Here is a 19,613-nt window from a genome sequence, read left to right on the forward strand (position 1 = left end):
CCTATTTAAACCCATCCCTGACTCTCAGCATTTGTGAAGTTTTGCTTTGCTGTTAGCTATAACTCTGAGCAGTTTCCTTGTTTATGATCGCCCCTTCCTAGTGTCACGGGCGGGGCGTTATTGGCCATTAGCATTAATTGATCTTTTATTATTTATTACTTATTATCACTCTTTTCATTAAATTATTGTATTGTGCACCGTGTTTATTATTCACGATTGTTTTATTTACGAAGTATGTTCTTTTTACTTCCTTATTGTTTCTACTTTATGGTTAATGTGGTAATTGGGTTGTTATTGGTTTCATTGATTAATTGAGAGAGAGAGAGAGAGAGAGAGAGAGAGAGAGAGAGAGAGAGAGAGAGAGAGAGAGATGAATGGCGAAGATTACTCCAAGCGCGCAGGTTACAGAGCGTTAAGTACCCGGTTGTATTTCTTTAGGAATAATTAGGCCGTGGAGGTTGAATTTTCTTAAGACTTTGAGATCTCCTCTGCCGGTGTACTTTGTGGAGAGGGTTCCCTGTCCAGAGGTTAGAGACTTACCTGTTGTGATTTACTTTTTTGAGGCAGACGGGTGACTGCGGGATAGAAAATGCATTCATTAATCACATTTGAATTCGTGCAATTTGTGATTTGATAATATTTGTTCCTACCTGCAGTTGTTGGGGTCCCAGCCGACAGGAAGGGTATTCTTCCGTGTGGTGTCACTTCTTGTGAACAGAAAAGACTTTAAAACCTTGTCGTTGCTTCTGTATTTTATATTGGGAACTTGGGTTTTATTTATTCTATTCAGTCTTATTTTCTTGTGTTATTCTGGGTAGGGTTTTTAGTGTTTTGTGCCCATTTTATTAAAGGCATTTTAAGATGGGGTTTTAGAATTGCATGTATGCTAAATTCCTAAGGTTCTGTGCTAGTACAGTCTTCATGCCCTGTTCTAGCTAAATATAATTTCACAAAGTAACAATTTGCCTTCCGTGTGGTGGGGTCCTGGGGTCCGGTTGAGCTGCCCAGGGAGAGAACTGACGGGTGAACGAGGTCCTCTCTCGTTAAACAGAAGAGGTGGCGTGGTCGTGAGTGTGTCGCCCCTACGCACCCCATAGGCGGTGACACTACGACCCCCCTTCTGGATTTGCCTTTGAAACGCCTGTCTTATTCTGAACCGTTGCCTGTGGGCCTCTACCTCGCCTTTTGCCTTCTCTTAGTCTGCCCTGTCTTGCCGGTACTTGACCCCAGCCTGTCTCTGATCTCTTCTCCTCACCCCACACCTGGGTCCTCTGTGCACCCGAGCTGCACAGCCCTGACACACAACAGCTGAGTGTAAAATGAGAGTTGAGAGGGAATGAGAGTCTTTGACAATATTTATTTTGAGGGGTAATAAAATCATTACAGGGGTGTTATATTTAGTAGAGGGGATTCACAAAAACTAATAATTTTTAGATCAGTAGCTGATTGTCAAAGAAAAGAAAATAAGCATCAGATATTATAGTAAAGCAAAATCATTGATCACTTTAAGCTCCTTTAAGCTCCTTTATGCTTTTATAAATTGGTAGATAGTGTTGTTGAAATGTGGTTGGACTACAGCCTTTATATTAATGCAGCCCAATTTGATTCTGTGATACAATGCAATGTTATACAGTCTACCTGTCTGACCTGTTTACACTCGCGGAGCCAGAGGGGTGTCCGGGGTGGCACTTGAAATCCATTAACTTGGTTAGATTTTTGTACTTGAACTCAAAATGAACAATTGTTATTAACAATCTGTTTACGTTACTCAAAAGATAACAACAATTTGCAGATGGCCTGTTTGCTATCGTAAAGGTGTAAGAAATCAGTTAGCCGAGTTACTGCAGAGTAGGGCTAGCCATGATCTAACTAGTAACTTAGGCTGGTAGTTGATTTTAAGTTACAATTATGATAATTGGGATTTATAATTAAGATTGAGATTGGATGCTTAGATGTAAATATAGACTGTCTTGTATGGTATGTCAAATTGCAGTTTTTTTTTTTTTTTTTGTACATTTATCTTTTTGTAAATAAACTGAAATTTATGTAACGCACGAATGCTATCTTGTCTCCCTGGTGCTTGACCTTTATTTTCTGAATATATTTTGGATGTTCAAAACTTACAGACCCAGGTTATATATTAATGAAAACTGAGTGACCCAAGTCTCTCGTGTGTGAGCGAGAGATTGAGCTGCAGCTCCGAGGTAGAGATCCTGACTAATCCTAGTATGTTAAAGAGTTCTCGTTTGGTCCAAAAGGGTCACTTCACTATCTGCCACATTGGAGAACTCCGGGTTAAGTGAATTATCACTTCTACCTCTAATCAGAAATCTTAGGATTCATTCATGCTCCTTAGATGCCAGGTTAGGTTTAAACCCTAATTTTCTGTTATGGTCTATGGACCCCCTGAAGTAGCCTTGGCCACCCCATGTATAAAACGCTAGTTCTGCCACTGCCTGTTTAGTGTAAAAGTATTTTTGACAACTCAAAATCCAATAAGTATGATCTGTCCTCCTTTGCCAGACAGGTCTATGTAACAGTGGTTGTAAATCAGTTTCACACCGTTAAACGTGTCACTTAAAGCACAGCATTACAACTAACTGACATGAACATGCAGTCATTGACATCAATGTCATATACATCTCACTGCATTAAATGCCTTCACTAAATCTGCATATAAGTTTTGGAATTTCATTTTTGTACTGTAAATATACAAACCCCATTTCTCCATTCATTTAAAAATCATCCTTGTACATATCAGATTTTGATACCACTCGCATCACACCCAACATACATAGTCTGTATTTTATTAAGAATGTAGGTTTGAACTTTAGAATTGTATAATATTTTGATGAGCCAGTCGGCACTGTCACTTATTTAATTGGCTCTTATTAACCCTAATTGGACTGAGCATTGCGACCAATCACGGGATGTCATATCGGGAGGAGATGGTGATATAAGCAGTGCTCGGAAGACACACGGGAGACTTTCTACAGTTAGCATTGTTGGTGTTGGTCTGTGTGCAGATAATAGGCGGCGGCTTGTTTGAGCGGAGCTGTCCAGAGAAGGGAAGTTGTCTGGCTCTATTTTAAATCTATATGTGTTTATATTTGTTTGTGGGATTATGTGCAATTGTGTGTAAATTGACATAATGCTTTTAATCAATCTGTGTAACGGGGCCAAGTGATTGATTAATTGGATGGTGCTTGATCCTATTAGCTATATTATAATCAATTGATCTAAAACAACAATTAACCTATTTCTGGTTTGTTGTGAATTTTGGCTTTATAGTGAAGAGTTTGTATTTTTTTTTTTTTTATAGTTGGAATTGTGGTTACCTATATAGGTGTTTTATTGTATGGTTTATCTGACCTTTTATATTGTGGTTCCTTTTCACTTACATTGGCTTTTATTGTATGGTTTATTTTAGTATTTCTATGAAGGTTAATTGCTGTTGGATTATAACAATTGGTTTTATGTATGAGGACTGATTTGAGGGAGAAATGAACTGAACTATTTAATGGATATTTACTTTTTATGGATTGTTTAGTGATACTGTGATCGTTATTCTAGTTGCCTAAATTGCACATTGTGTACCCAGCTTATTTAATTGTTTATTAAAAATACTTTGTTATATATTTCCTCATGGCATTTCACTCTCCCTTCACATAAATAGCTCCAGCTTCCAGGGTTATTTGACTGGACCATCCCAGTGAAATAAAGGTGGTGGCAGATACAGGCTACTCTGTCAAATACAGTTAGAACACAACCTTACTAGGACAGGTTTCGTTACAATATCCTACCATCTCTACTGTGAGATTTCCTTTTTTGATTACGGTGTGCAGAGATATAGATGAAAAATATTCTAAATGTTATCTGTATAAGATGTACATTTTCTGACCAAGACTTATTTTGACCAGAACAGACACAAGACAACGAGGTAAATTTAAACAGTGTGTGTATATGTTGTATAATTAAAACTGTAAACAAATGTATTTATTACTTTTTAGTAGGTAGATTTTTTTTTTATTATTATATTATTAAGGTGTCTGACTATTTCATTGACAACACAGACGATACAGCATGTTCTGTGATAATAAAATGCTAATTAATAGATCAACTTTATGCCTGTGAAATCAGTGACCCCAGACAATGACATCATATATGTGAACTATTTTAATTTAGGATGACCTCTGACTGCTTTTGAATATGTAGAAAGCTGTGCATTAATCGTTGTTAACTGTTTGGCGTGTTAAACCACTGAGCACAACGCTGACCCATACATTTCTGCTAAAACCATTTTTGAAAATACAGATGCTGAAATCTTAGAAATTGACAAACATGTTATTTGTGAAACAAACGAGAGATTTGCAGTGAAACTACTTTTTTTTTTTTTTTTCTCCTTCACAATCGTACATGATTTGTTAGTCTGGTTTCGCTTTATCACTCTGTTTGCAGGCAGTGTTGAAGACGCTCTTCTCAAAGGTTTGGAAACTTTTAAAATATTTCTAACATCGCTACTGATAGAGGTGTGTTCTTCTATCTATGCTGTGAAAACGCAAGATCCAGATCAAATAGATCTGAATTTGTTTGGGAATGCCATTTCTCTGAGAGTTTGGAGGGTGATGAACAGGACTTGTCCATGCTGCTCAATGGAGCTACAGGACTGTGTGCTGAAGCCGGTGGACGTGGCGAGTGGCAGGACATCCTCAACGCTGTGGCATCCTCTTCACAATTCCTTTCAACACTAGTGTGCCCATGGATACATATCTTATAATTATATACAATTTTGATGATTAAAACAGAAAGTAATTATTAGTAAGGAACTTTCTGTCTCTTTACACCCCAGCTTTCACACAGGGGGTGAATGGGGTGGCCAAAGAGGGGGCAGTGATTTTTTTTTTTTTTTTGGGGTGGCACACAGTAAAATACTAAATCGTGACAGAAAGGGTTAACAGCAGTAGAAATCTGCCCCCTGCACTAAGCCAGAGCAAGATAACACATCTTTGAAGAAAGAGGGTTAACAGTATATCCATTTCACTTCCTGTTTATATTTTATGTTTGAATGAAAGTGCAATACTTGGTAGATGTATTTTCCAAACATTTTGTGGTTTAAAAAAAAATCCAGTCCATTAGAAAACAATGAGAGTGGTATGCTGTATTGCAAATAACTAAAATCAGGTAAATAAATAAATAAAAATGCTCAAGTGAAATAACATGTATAATCATGTTAAGATGACAATTCTCTGCATCCATTAAAGCTAAAGCTATTATTGGCTAATTCACAGTGGCTAAAAGAAGGCTTACAATAGTTTTATCCTTCGGTTACCATGACTCTTGGCAAAGTGATCAACAAAATCATCCACATTAAGAGTTTTAGCCCTTTTTGACTCAATACTTAAAACCCCAAGATTGCCGAGACGATCATCAGTCATGGTAGATCTCGGGTCATTTTTGATAAGCTTTAGTCTTGAAAAACTGAGTTCACAAGCTACAGCACTAACTGGGATGGAGACTGCAATTTAAACAACTTAAAGAGTTCATGAAACACTTATTTGAATGGTTCATTAAACACAGCAACACAACTATACTTCCTGGCTTTGGCATGCCAATTTAGATTTTCCTGTCCATTATTTTTTCGAACTGGTGTATCTCATGCCCTAGGTCTTCCAGATTGCATCCATATATCTCCACAAATGCAAATAGATCCTCCTTTAGACAAAATGTTTTGCTGGTGGGTTTCAAAGCCTGAATGCCCTTCATGATATCACATTTTCGTTTTTAAAAAGGTCTTTTGATCTCACTCAAAATTGTCTAGCACATGAAAGAAAAACTCCCTTTGAAAAGAGTCCTTTTTTTATATTTTATATTTATAAATAACTCGTTATAGGGGCAAAACATATATATATATTTAAATAGTTTTCCTCAGTTTATCCAAGTGTGTAACCTACCTGAAAATGTGCGGCTTTCCACACTGAGTCCTGAACGCAGAATGGCAGTGGCCCAGAGAGTGCCTCATCCTCCTTTTTTTTTTTTTTTTTTTTTTTTTTTTTTTACATTTTTAGATGAGACAAAAACATTGGCATCTAGCAATTATGTGAATTGAGGGTAGAAAAAGTTAATGATCATAATATATGTGTGAGTGTGAACTGGGGAGCATAGAACTATATCACAAAAAGAAGACTGGTAAAAAAAAATACACAAATAGGTAAACTATTTAGGTTTTAGTAGTCCATTGATTTCTCACAGGCAAGTAGGAAACCACATTTTTGACTCGGGAGCCCTTAAAAGGAAAGTGAAATGAGAGCATGAAAATTCAAGTGCTAGAGTGTTTATATATAAATATTTGCAGGGGTGCAGTGGTATACATGTCTCTGCTACCTTTCTTTTTTTGTGTGGATCATTACAATGTATTGATAAGATTGAAGTGTGGGGCCAACTATGTAACATGGAGTGGATTGGGTTTTACACATTTATTGGTGAAATTGGTTGTGCACTTTCTTTTGGATACACAGAGTTAAAAGAAATTTCTTGTTTATGATTATATTATGATTATTATTGGTGTGAAATTGAGTGTTTGTGGTTTCATGTGTTTATAATCCTTAGGTGTTTTTATTTCTAACCTGGGTCTTGCAGTGAAAAGGGTGGACCCCTCTTTTATAGAATCATATTGTTTAAGGTAAATTTCAATATATTCATACACAATAACAATACATCAACAGATTTGAACCTTCATTTGTTCCATCTGTTGAGTCGCCCTCTTGGAACTTAAACTAAAGTAGAATACAAAGGTCCGTAATAAACACAAACCCCTCCCTGTACATTTTATTACACCAGAAACAGGACACGACCTTAACTACAGTACTTTCTTCTTTCTTTGAGTGAAATCGAAAGTAAAGTTAGGAAAATGAATACAGTTGCCAGCATTAAACAGGCTGAGGAGATGGAATAAAGGATTTCGTAGCGAAAATTCAATAATCCGTAAGTAGTTTAAATATTCCAGATCAATAATGATTGCTTTAGGATCCCGGTCAACAGATGACATTTTAAATACAATACGCAGGTGTAAATCAACAATAGAAAGTTCTGTGTGTGCCTACTTTTCGATTTTAATTGAGACATTTGTTCTATTGAAAATGTCTGGCATAAATCTTAAAATAAGCAATCAAACGACTAAGCAGACTGATGAAGCCATGTTACCTGCCTAAAAACAGTTGAAGTTTAATAAGTTCACTACAGACCTTATTTTCAGAAGTGCCACCAGAACTGCTGTCATAGTTATACAGCTTAATTATTTCATGGGTCAGTCTTATGTTTTTAACATTACATTAGTAGGCCATTGTATTATATTATAATATTCATTGTTTCATGTTCAGTGCTTTTTTCTGCTCTACTCATTGTTTAAAACATTTATTTAAAAGTAAAATACTTTCTTAAATGTAATTATGGGTACACTTGATTAATCTAATAAACACAGTGAACCTAGCCTATGTTACACAGGCACTGCTGTGATTGATTTATGCTGCTTGTTGCTGTGTGATCAGTGTGTGTCTCACTGTGTCTGTGCTGTGTGTGTCCAGGTCCACTGATCCGGATCTGGACTCCTCTGTCAGCTGCTGAGGAGGGGAGCTGCCTCTGAGATGAGTCTCTCTGGGGAGCCTGAGGCTCAGGATGGAGCCATGGGCCCCGAGACCAAGAGGTGAGAGGGTCTCTGAATGTATGAGGGTACCAGTCAGTCAGATTGAGCATCTACAGGGCCTTGAAAAAGTAGTGAGCTCCACATTTTTATTTTATTTTATTTTTATCATTTTGTTGTCTTAGATTCAGAATTTGAAATAGATTAAATTAGGGGTATGAATACAAATTTCTGTGTGTTTGCCCTGGTTAGTTTACACTGACTGGCAACAGCCTCATAGATAAATGGTGTTCTACACACTCACACAAATAGACAGAATTACTCTGTCAATAGGTATCTATGCAGTCACACATCATAAACTGAAGCACAGAAAGTTCAATTTGTAAACAACAATGTTCTTTAAGATTGAGTACTTGCACTGACAATGTATACAAGTATCTAATTGTACAGCACATTTAAGGCGTAAATCATGGTCTTTGTGTTGCTATAGTGTGTAAGTAAGGTTTACATTATTCTTTCTTATCAATTTGATCATGTAAGTAATTTTTCTAATGTTAACATTTTAAACTTGCCAATTAATGGCAGATGTTAAATGCCAGCATGTGCTCCTTTAGGGTTTCGGGATGTGTTGTGTCATAACTTCCTGGAAAACAGAAAAACTATAAAATCACTGGATTTGTCTTCCTTTCATAGGACTACAACTATCAAAAATGTATGTCTTCGAATATTCTATTGAACCCGATTTATTCCAATAGCCATTAGAGATTCTCTCAACACTGTCTCCATATTTGAGTAGTCTACCCTAGTTCCTACACTAAAGCTGTCCTCACTACGTCTACACAGCCTGTGACGTGGGGTGTGGACTGAAAGCAGCGTGAACGGTGAACTGGTCTGCAGTGCAAGGAGGCGTCGTGAGAGCCCCTAACAACTTTTAATCTACATAGACATGACACTGTTTCTGTCATCTACATACTAGTGCTGGATTTCAGAAGAGGAGGATGGCAGAAACATGGGATTTAAACAAAGAAATTAAAATGTAATGTGTGTAGTCAGACTCCTGCTTGGACTGAAACTGGCATCCAGGGACAGCACTGAGTTTCTCATCCACACAGTCCCAAACAGAGCAACAGATCCGCTGTGCCAGAAGACTGGTCCTCTGCCATGTGGGGGTGAATGCCCTATCAGGCCTAGAGAGGATGTCATGACTGTAACAGACTTGTTTCTGTACTGTGAGCAATAACACAGCTTTTCTTATTCAAAAACACAGCAAAACATGTGAGTCTGAGTTTGTTTCAAATGGATAGAAAACAATACATTTCAAACGGTTTTAATTGGCTGTGTATTTAGTTAAATGATAATGTATTCCTAACTAACCTGTTGTACAGCCTTTGTTTTTAGCAATAACAGTAATGCAAGTGATCCTGTCTGTCTGTGTTGGTATGAGAGTTTCAGCAGTGCCAAATGTTGTGCTTTAAGTGACAGATTGAAACGGTCAGGCGGGTTTACGTGGGCTTGCTGTATTATTGAGGCACTGCATTGTTATCCTCTAATTTGACCCGATTGACCAGCTGTGTAGACAGAGGTTAAATGACGGCCTGTGTCCATGTGTGTTCACAGCGTCCCACTGGAGAGAGCAGAGTCACCGGTGCCCAGCTGTGTGTCCATGAGGAGTGAGGACTCAATGGATCACCCATTTCACTTCAGTAAGGATGCCTTCCCCCCTGACCCAAGGTGAGGTTACAGTTTATATTGTACATCCATATCTGCCAGTACTGAGAAATGGGAGAGTATTCTGGGCACCCCGTGGTGCACTGTTGCTCATTGTTTAGACATGACAATATCAGTGGGTACTGTGTATGTGGCTTCAGGATCTGTGTAAAAGACTCAGAATAACAGTGTTGTCACTGATGATCCTGTGGCACTTTTTGATAGAGTGGCCATCATGATGTTCTGACCATATCCCCTTTGAAGATTTGAAGAAAAATCACAATTAGCAAAACAAAATGTATTGTAATAAGTTCAGAAGAGGGAAAAGACAGGAAGATCTGGGCATCATCAGCGTAGAAGTGGTAGGAGAAACCATGGGAAGTGATGAGGGGGCCCAGGGAGCAAGTGTAGAGAGAGAACAGGAGCGGGCCCAGGATGGAGCCTTGGGGAACGCCTGTGAGGAGAGGTTGGGGGGTGGATGAGGAGCCTCGCCATGTCACTTGGTAGGACCGGTCACTGAGGTAGGAGGAGAACCAGGTGAGAGCAGTCCCAGAGATCCCAAGGTCAGCGAGGCAAGAGAGGAGGATGGAGTGATCAACGGATCAACTTAGTATTTAAAATATCTGGTCAAAGTCTGGCCAGCAACCAGGTTTGGTTTGACAGCTTTATTGTGATGTCCCATCAGAATTAAAACCGGCATGTACAACCCCAATTCCGAAAAAGTTGGGACAGTATGGAAAATGCTAATAAAAACAAAGAGGAGTGATTGTACTTTGACTTGTATTTAAACAAAAAATGTATACAAACTAGGTATTTGATGTTTTACCTAATCAAGGTAAACATTTATTTTGAAATTGATGCATGCAACACATTCCAAAAAAGTTGGGACAGGGGCAATTTAGGACTAATAGCGATGTGACAAGATGAAAAACGAAGTTGTTGTGAAACAGGTGACGCAATTGTGTAATCATAGTATAAAAGGTGCCCCCAAAAAAGGCCTAGTCCTTCAAGAGCAAGGATAGGTCAAGGCTCGCCAATCTGCCAACAGATGCGTAAGAGAATAATCCAACACTTTGAGGGACATCATTCCCCAAAGACAAATCGGTTGGATTTTGGGCATTTCACCTTCTACAGTGCACAATATAATTTAAAAGATTCAAGGAATCCAGTCAAATCTCGGTGCATAAAGGGCAAGGCCAAAAACCACTTCTGAATACGCGTGATCTCCGATCCCTCAGATGACTCAGTGTCTTAAAAACTGTCATGAGTCTGTAATGGATATCCTGACATGGGCTCAGGAATACTTTGGTAAACCTTTGTCAGTCAACACTATTCACCGCTGCATCCACAGATGCAATTTAAGGCTTTATTATGCAAAGCAGAAGCCATACATCAACACTGTCCAGAAGCGCCACTGACTTCTCTGGGCTCGGTCTCATCTGAGATGGACAGTATCACAGGGGAATCGTGTTTTGTGGTCCGATGAGTCAACTTTTCAAATAGTTTTAGGACAAAAACAGCTGTTGTGTTCTCCAGGCCAAAGAAGAAAAGGACCATCCAAGGTGTTATCAGCTTCAGGTCCAAAAGCCAGTGTCTGTCATGGTATGGGGGTGTGTCAGTGCCCATGGCATGGGTAACTTGCACATCTGTGAGGGCACCATTAATGCAGAAAGATATGTACACATTTTGGCACAACATATGCTGCCATCCAGATGTCATCTTTTCCAGGGACGTCCCTGCATTTTCCAGCAGGACAACGCCAAGCGACATTCTGCCCGGATTACATGGTTGCATGAGCAGAGAGTGCGGGTGCTAGCATGGCCTGCCTGCAGTCCTGACCTGTCTCCGATGGCACATGAAGAGCAAAATAAGGCAACAAAGGTGCTGTACAGTTGCGCAGCTGAAGAAATGCATAATGGATGAATGGGGGAAAATTCCGCTTGCTAAACTTAACCAACTGGTGTCTTCAGTTCCCAAACGCTTAATAAGTGTCATTAAAAGAAAAGGTGATGTTACACAGTGGTAAACAGCTGACTGTCCCAACCTTTTTGGAGTGTGTTGCAGTCATCAGATTTGAAATGAGTGTGTATTTTCAAAAATAAATTAAATTCACAAATGACTCTTGTTTTTTTGCATTTTCCATACTGTTCCAACTTTTTCGGAATTGGGGTTGTAAGATACAAAGGTATATTAGGAAGAAATACAATTTCAATTTCAATTATATTGTAGGACAATGACAATGTAAATATAGATTCATGGTATATGACCTTTCTGTGACTGAGCCCTGCTGATTCTGCATTGGTTTAGAAATATGACTGGATTGAGAACATATTTATATAATCCTTTATAGTGTATAATACTCGCTAAGCAGACTGCCTTATTTTGGAACAAAATGCTTGACAAAGATATTTTCCAACTGACAAACCTTATTAAATCTAGTTCATGGATGAATGGCGTAGTGTCTGAAGATGGAGTTCCTTTCTGTAGACGCTGCAGAACACACCTCAGACACCAGCACCCTGTAATTTATGTAGACATCTCAAAAGTAACTTATTGGTACAGATATTCCATGCTTTACTCGACCCATTATGCACGGATTCGTTATAGTGATTAATTTAAATTAATAAAAAAGTTAAAATCATTACAATATACAATGTAACGCCTTACATAATAGATGACAGCTGTTTAAAAAAATGTCAGGTATATATTACATCTCTAAATGTAAGAACAAATGTATTCAAATCCACAATGTGATTCAAATATCAAACAAAGCACAAGTTCCTTATCTGCTGCCCTTCCTCTTGAATATCATTAAGAGTCACTATTTAAACAATAAAGAGAACATGCTCAAAAGAAACTAAAAATAAATATAATAATACAAAATGTATAAAAATGTATAAAATGACGAGGCCTGCAGCACAGCATTCTTTTGAACGTATGTGCCTTTCGCAAATCAGTGACATCCCTTACTTTTAAATCATTATTATACAGTTAATTATTTATTTTGAGCCGGAGCTCAACTTGTGTCTTTGAGCAATCTTAATAATTTTCCTGTAACTACCTCTGTGCTTCTGACTGCCCTCCTCCTTGGCGCACACCAGGGATGGGACCCTGTTATATTCTGCACTTGTTTCAGCTCATTTGCACTTATTGTGTTTTCTGTTTGTAACACTTTAAAAAACACTTTGTGAAATCTGTAAGTTGCCCTGGATAAGGGCATCTGCTAATAAATGTTGTGGTTAGGGCTCTGGACTCATAACTGGAAGGTTGTGGGTTCAAATCCTGGGTGGGGCAGTGCTGTTGTCCCCTTGAGCAAGGTATTTCACTTAGATTATTCCAGTAAAATGACTAGCTGTGTAAATAGGTACAAAAGTAAGTTGCCCTGGATAAGAGTGTCTGCTAAATGACAAGTAATGTAATAAACAGACAGATATATCTAAAGATAAATAATAGTAAATAAAGTACAGTAGTACTCTATGAAATTATTGTTTTATTTGAAAGTATATGCCCTTGCTGTGAGGATATTATTTTCTTTCCCGCTGCCCCCTGTAGTCGCCTCACAGACAACAGGGTGGGAACCGCTGGTCCAGACCCTCAGAACCAGCTTCTGTAGAAAGTCATAGCATTTGGATTTAAAGTTATTTTTCTGTTTTCTGTATTAAATTATATACTACAATAATAACTTAGAGGATTTATTTACCATCTGGTTATGTGTTATGTGAAACAAATGCAGAACTGTCATCACTAATAATTCCATGCAGACAGATGAAGTTGCATGGGAATAATAGTTGTGCACCAATACAGTTCTATTACTGACAAATGACTGACCTGATCTCTTCAATTCACTCAGCGCATTTACACAACGGTGGCTGGAGAGCAGTGACTACACAGCACCAGCCCTGCAGACACACAGACTGGAGGACACGACTGCAGACCTGGAGCCCAGACTGTGCCAGCAGCACCGCAGAGCTCTGGAGATGTTCTGTCACACTGACCAGAGCTGGATCTGCAGCCTGTGTGCAGTGCAGGAGCACAGGAGCCATGATACTGATGTGGATCAGGTAGGCAGCTCCAGTCAGTCACCTGCAATAGGACATCAGAACTCCTCTATATATGTAGTGTTTCTGTGTGATTTCTGAATTTCAAATTCTGCTGTTTTGTAGCCATGTGTCCAAGCTGTGAGGAAAGCTGTGACTGTGCTGTCAGATCATCCTGAGGATTTCCACCCAGCAGGATTCCTGAACACAGAGACACCCAGAACAGGTGAGCGTCTCAGAGATCCTCCAGCTTTATTCCTGTAGTGAACTGAACTAACTGATTCAGGTCATGCAGGTGTGTGGTCTGGTTCAGTAGACTTAATTGCTGTAGTTCCATCTTTATCTATTTATTTTTTTAGATTATGGTTTTGTTTTCTTTAAACAACACTCATGGTTACAAATGCACAAGTGGAGAACTATAATGATGGGGGCGAATTGATGCGGGGACCAATTGTCACGGGACGAATTGTCTGCTCCCGCTCTGGACACGTCTGGCTCAATTCTACATAAAAACATAAACAAAAAATAACTGTAAACTATAAGGCATTCAAAAAGCCATATTCATGTTTATAACTGTATTCTTAATTGTCAGAATTGACCACTTTTTAAATAGTTATGTGAAAGTTCAGTTTTTTCCTGTAGCCATCTGTGGCTAATTCAGTGTCCTATTAATAATACACACACAAAAACAACTAATTTCGGTTTCTTAATGAAACTGGCTCACTGAAGAAAAATACAATGCGAAGAAAAATGTGAACACTTCTGTTTTTCACTTCTGACAAATTAGTTGCAAATTGTAATACATTCGTTACATAATGAATTAACCAACTGGCTATATATTGTCATTTACATTCACTTTAAACCATTTCATGATACAGAAAATAAAAAGCCTATCATTGACATTTTAAAAATATTATTTTGAAAACAACCACAGTTAGTGTGTCATACATGCAACCATTTAAGTACATTTAATCACCAGTACATACAATATTTTAATAATAGTCGTGAAGTGAACTTACTTTCCAGTGGCTCTTCGCTCTTCAGTCTGAGGTGAGGTGCCTTTTCTCATGGTCTGGAGGAAAAGTGCTCAAACACGTTCAAATAATGAAGCCGGAGAAAATGTTGACAGTTTCAAATATATTTATTATGATTATTATTCATACGTATGATATTTTAAAGTTGTATCGGTCAATGTATTAAAACAAGTTGCACAGATATCGTATCTGTCAGCATTTAGTCAGACATGATCCACCTCGCAGACGTAACTGCTGTCCAACCATGCCAACCATATGCCGCCGTTGGCAATACGTCACTCCACCAACCATACTGCTGTCCAAACATGTCAACCATATGCTGACGTCGGCTCAACGTCCTGTGCTATCTGGGGTTACATTCTTCTTACTGATAAAAAAACACACCCTGGTCTAATTTGTAATTTGCGATTAGCAGTCAATGTGTTATTTCGTTTATTATAAGTAAACTATTTGTCAGTGAGTGTCCTGTTAAAAATGGGACGATTTACTCCAGTAATGCTGTATTCAGTGCAGCGAGTTCATACACATTGTGACAAATAAAACCAGGAGTACAGAACAAAAGGTGCCTGCTGGTGTTTTATTTTGGCTTTTCAGCAAATGCACAATAACAGAGAAATAAAACAAAATATCCTCCTCACAGATGTACATGCTCAAAAAATACAACTAAAACTAAAACAAAACCGTGAGTGATGTGCTTCCTCATTGCATTATTTGCGGAGAGTGCATTTCCTACTGCAAGTTAAATATCTAAATAAGGAGATAATTTTAATCTACTTAATTTACATCATATATAGATCTATAATATCAACATAAAAACATCAACAAAATGCCAGCTAAAAGGCATACACTAAATAAACTGGTAATGGTTAGAGATGTAAATAATAGATATTTAACTGTAATAAACATTTATTTTGTGTGATTGTACCCCCAGTGTTCAATTATTTATTTAATATATTGTTACTGTTTAACAAAAAAAATAACTAACCGACTCAATTCAGGTATTTAAAGTTATATACCTATTTTCCCCACATTTCCTTCAGGGATGAACAGAGTTGCTTGAACACTGTAGGAATCAAATTTTAAGCATGTTTAAAACCGGACGGCAGAGCATTTTAGAACGTATTGCTCAAAAGGTTAATAAAGTTGAGGGACTCATAAATGCATACCAAGGACAGACATCACCATAAACAAACCTTCAGTGAAGCTGCCAAAAGACATCCTTAAAGAACATTGTTTTATTGAGTCAGCTCCCAAGTTTCTGATGGCAATAAAAAAGTTGACTTTAAAATCCTTCAAACTCAGACGGAATCTTCATCATCGGTGTCGCCAAATTACTTGGGAAAGTCGGCTATTGTGAAATAATTGATAATTTTATATAAAAAATATAAATACAATAGGATACATTATTATCATTAGATAAATATTTAATAAATACAATGATTTAGTTTAATGCTAGTTAGCTGTTATACCAACATAGCCATGATAGTGTAGGGTGAATGTCAGTAAGATTTCTTCTTCACCGGGACGATTCCCATTCTCCTCATCCATCTGACAGCTCTGGCAAAAAATATTTTTTGAGAAACCCAGTGTAGCTTGAGGCCCCAGCGAGGAACCATTGACATGGTTTTTGTAGCAAGACAGCCAAAGGAAAAGTGTCAAGAACAACATCAAGAGCTTTATATGGCCTTTATTTACCTGACAAATAAACTCAATCAACTGGGAGGCTTCCTAGAAACTCTTGGCTGACTCCTGCATGATAATATGACTGCTACAGTCATTTGCTGTGGCTGTACAACCAAGCCCTTCACTATTCAGACCAGAGTTGTGCCAACAAATTTTCCATCTCAAACTAAATATAGGTAAAACTAAGGTCCCCCACCAGCCAGCTCCTGGACAGATACCAAACAAATCAGTCCTATTTCTTGGAGATGATTGCACAGCCTTTTGATGCTTAAGTAAGCATGTATTTTGTAACCGTGATCTCCGCAGCAGTACCGAACTAGTTTACTGTTATAATCGTTCCAACTCTGCTTCATGGATGTGAGACTTGGGTAACATTCAGTGGACATCTCTGGAAGTTTGAACTGCAGCAGCAGTACTTTCTACATAGGGTATTTAACATCAGATGGGAGGATTGAAGAACTAACATCCGAAGCCCGAAGCCTGAAGCCCACGCCCTCAGTATAGAAACACAGATTTTACATCGTCAACTGCGATGGACAGGCCACTGTGTACGCACACCAGACACTCCCCTACCAAAGCAACTCCTATATGGTCAGGTGAAAGTACGGAAAATAACACTTTAAGGACAATTTGAAAACAAGAAATATAAATTAAACACACAGACTTGGGAGGCCCAAGCTCTGGGCTGAAACATCTGCTGGAAACTGACTTGGGAGACATTGCTGTGTTTTGAGGAAGAATGCATGGCTTCAGCATCCGAAAAATGGAAGATGAGAGAGAACCAACAACTCAAAGTACTGCTTATCCCATCATACACTTATACCTGTGGCATTTGCTGTCATGTTCGTCATTCTAGGATCAGCCTGTACAGTAATCGCAGGACCCACAAAAACAGTACTACTCCAACGAATGACCTGGTGGGAAGATCATCTTCGTTCTCAAGGGATAGCTAAGAATTTTTTGTCTAAACAATACAGACAGATATTCTATTAATGTGGGCTATATTATCAATGTATTATTAGCATTTTAGTGTCGAAGAATAACTTGACTTGAAATTTGACATTTGACATATTATTCCAGCAATTGCAGGGAGAGAAATCAGAAGGCAGTCTGACCAAGTTTCCCCTGGCAGTTAAAAATCTCTCTGCACGCAGGCAGGACTGAGCAGTTTATATGGACAGAAACTCACATAAGTACAATTCAAGGACCTTATCACTGCAAAAAACTAGTTTTACAGCTGCAAACCAAAGGACATATTTACTGTCTCTTTGCAATTAGGCAGATGTATTTCCCCTGAAATGTGTATCATTCATCTATCAACCCCTCTCCTACCCATCTGCTGTACTTATCATTAAAAGAAATATCTTAGGACTATGCATATGTCTATATAATATAAATAGTCTCAGAAGGAATATATGTATGTATTTATTTGGAAAAGTTGGTATGAAAATATATTTTTTATTTATTCTGATTTGTTTTGTTGTCTTAGCAGTAGAAGATGCTGTTGAGACTGGAACGTCTGGAAGCAGTCCATTATTTTCTTTCATTAAATCACAGAATGGAGGTAACGTAGTGGCTCCTCAGATTCATAACTCTACTATCACAGGATCCATTCATATCCATGTGAACAGCTGTGACCCTCCAACTAATAAAGGTAAAGGACCTTGTCATTTTGTAAATATATTTTTTATAATGAGAATATACAAGAACTGATATTGGTCTGTAATTCACCTATTAATTACATTTTGAATTCATGGCATGAAAATAAACACTTGATCCTCGGGGTTTTACATGCATCAAAGTGGTAAAGTAGAAGAAAATGTTGTGTAATCGATGTGAGTGGGGGCTGCACCTTTATCCAAGACGTACGCATTTGGCTTTAACGATATAGCTCCCCATTATAGTGTGTGGGACAACTACTGCAGCTCCCTGCTAGTTCCCAGATGGCACCCGCACCCACCCAATGAACAAGGACAGGGTTTGACATTCTCCATGGCCCACAGTTGTCCCATGACAACACAGCATCCAAAGCATATATACCCTAGTTTCGAGGTTGATCACCAGAGATAAAAATACAAATATCTGTTCTCGGTAGGATTATTAAGACATTATAATTGTGTACAGTGGACTCCAGATAATTGCATAAGTTGGGACCGTCATGACTTTATGCATTTAACCCTCAGAGGAATACTGGGCCGATTTTCGGCCCAAACGTCCGCCCCCACTTTAGCTTTAAAAAGGTTTATATTGGACAATTCTACATAGCAACGAACTGTCTTAACCATTAGCAGAGAGGTTTGTTGTGAATATTAACCAATGATAAAGCTTTTAAAACAAAACAGATTTTTTTAGGGGGGAGAAAAAAATAATGTTCTTAGTGGAGATGGTGAAGATGATGGTGCGCTGTGTTCACTAAACAAGAGTGCTTTTAATGAAGTAAATGAGTGATGCTTCTGAGACCGATAAAACTTAATCAAGCATTTTTTTTAGTATTACAAACTATTATTTGGACACATTGTTCAGTACTGTAGACAGTTATGACATCAATTTTGAATAGGGGGAGGCAGAAGTTTATCATGAGAATGGTAAATGCGAGGGGGTGAAGGTACAGATTAAGTCGTTTCTAATTCATTTCAGGTTGTCAACCTAAATGTCAGAATCCCCTTTTCAACTCAAACTACGTAACTGATACAAAAAAAACCCACTAAGATTGAGAAATACACAGAAGTAGTAGTCTGAGACACAGCAAACCCGACTGGCCATTTTCTCAGCAAAGAAGAAACACACGTGTTTACAATTAATGCAATGTAAGCAATGTAAATGTATTACTTTATTGTTATTATGTAATATTACTGGTACCAAGAACGACAACAACAACAATAATAATTACATTTGAAGATGCTTTCATATTTATTCAATACCGCACAGCCCAACCGGCTGTTTGTTTTTGTTGTTTTGCTGTGTAGTTCTGATGAGCTTCTAGACAGGTGCGCTCCTTACAAAACTGATGATATCTCTTGAACAATTATTTGTAAACATCTGTGTTTTTTTGTATTTTAAAAAGAACATTCTGGGTCTTCGTATATATGATTTTGTTTAAGTGTTTAAAAGCCAGGTAATTTTGAAAATGTATTCATTCAAAAATTTACGAATTATAGAAAGTATGAAAAACTTCAATGTCTTAAGTTTCTTTTGATGTATAGGTTTCATATGATCATTATATTTATTTATGTAAAATGAAGTAATTTGCTAGGCTATACCAAGTGCTGTGATTTGTGTTAGAGCATTTGACACGCAGAGCGCTGTCATCTAAATGCTTTGAGGGTTAAAGCTAGGCTCACACTACACAATTTTAAAATTTTAGCCCAATATTAGTAGTATATAGGCCATATTGCACTCACCTCTTGCCCTATCTGTGCCAGGTTGCAGCGTGTCTCCAGGCTCTCCTTGCCCCCAAGTGAGCCAAGGGCTTCAGTGGTGCCAAAGTTTAAAAGGAGTAACTAGAAACAGAAAACG

The 19,613-nt window shown here is 38.0% G+C and overlaps 1 protein-coding gene across 1 annotated transcript; it reads left to right on the forward strand.

Annotated features, from left to right (window-relative positions):
- Nucleotides 1-6,909: 6,909 nt before the first annotated feature.
- LOC136714078 (uncharacterized) lies at nt 6,910-19,080 on the forward strand. Its single transcript, XM_066691390.1, has 7 exons — nt 6,910-6,981; nt 7,581-7,699; nt 9,254-9,367; nt 13,194-13,404; nt 13,507-13,606; nt 17,590-17,751; nt 19,064-19,080. Exons 2-7 carry the CDS (start codon nt 7,641-7,643, stop codon nt 19,078-19,080), a joined length of 663 nt encoding a protein of 220 aa, XP_066547487.1. The 5' UTR covers nt 6,910-6,981; nt 7,581-7,640.
- The last annotated feature ends 533 nt before the right edge of the window (nt 19,081-19,613 follow it).

Source organism: Amia ocellicauda, chromosome 18 (genome assembly GCF_036373705.1).
Source record: "Amia ocellicauda isolate fAmiCal2 chromosome 18, fAmiCal2.hap1, whole genome shotgun sequence".
NCBI classification, from domain to species: domain Eukaryota; kingdom Metazoa; phylum Chordata; class Actinopteri; order Amiiformes; family Amiidae; genus Amia; species Amia ocellicauda.

Excerpts from the sequence above, each read along its gene's own strand:
- LOC136714078 (XM_066691390.1), top strand. The coding sequence starts at position 7,641 with ATGAGTCTCTCTGGGGAGCCTGAGGCTCAGGATGGAGCCATGGGCCCC. Across the intron at positions 9,368-13,193 it reads GCCTTCCCCCCTGACCCAAG|CGCATTTACACAACGGTGGC; the intron begins GTGAGGTTACAG and ends CAATTCACTCAG. Across the intron at positions 13,405-13,506 it reads ATGATACTGATGTGGATCAG|CCATGTGTCCAAGCTGTGAG; the intron begins GTAGGCAGCTCC and ends GCTGTTTTGTAG.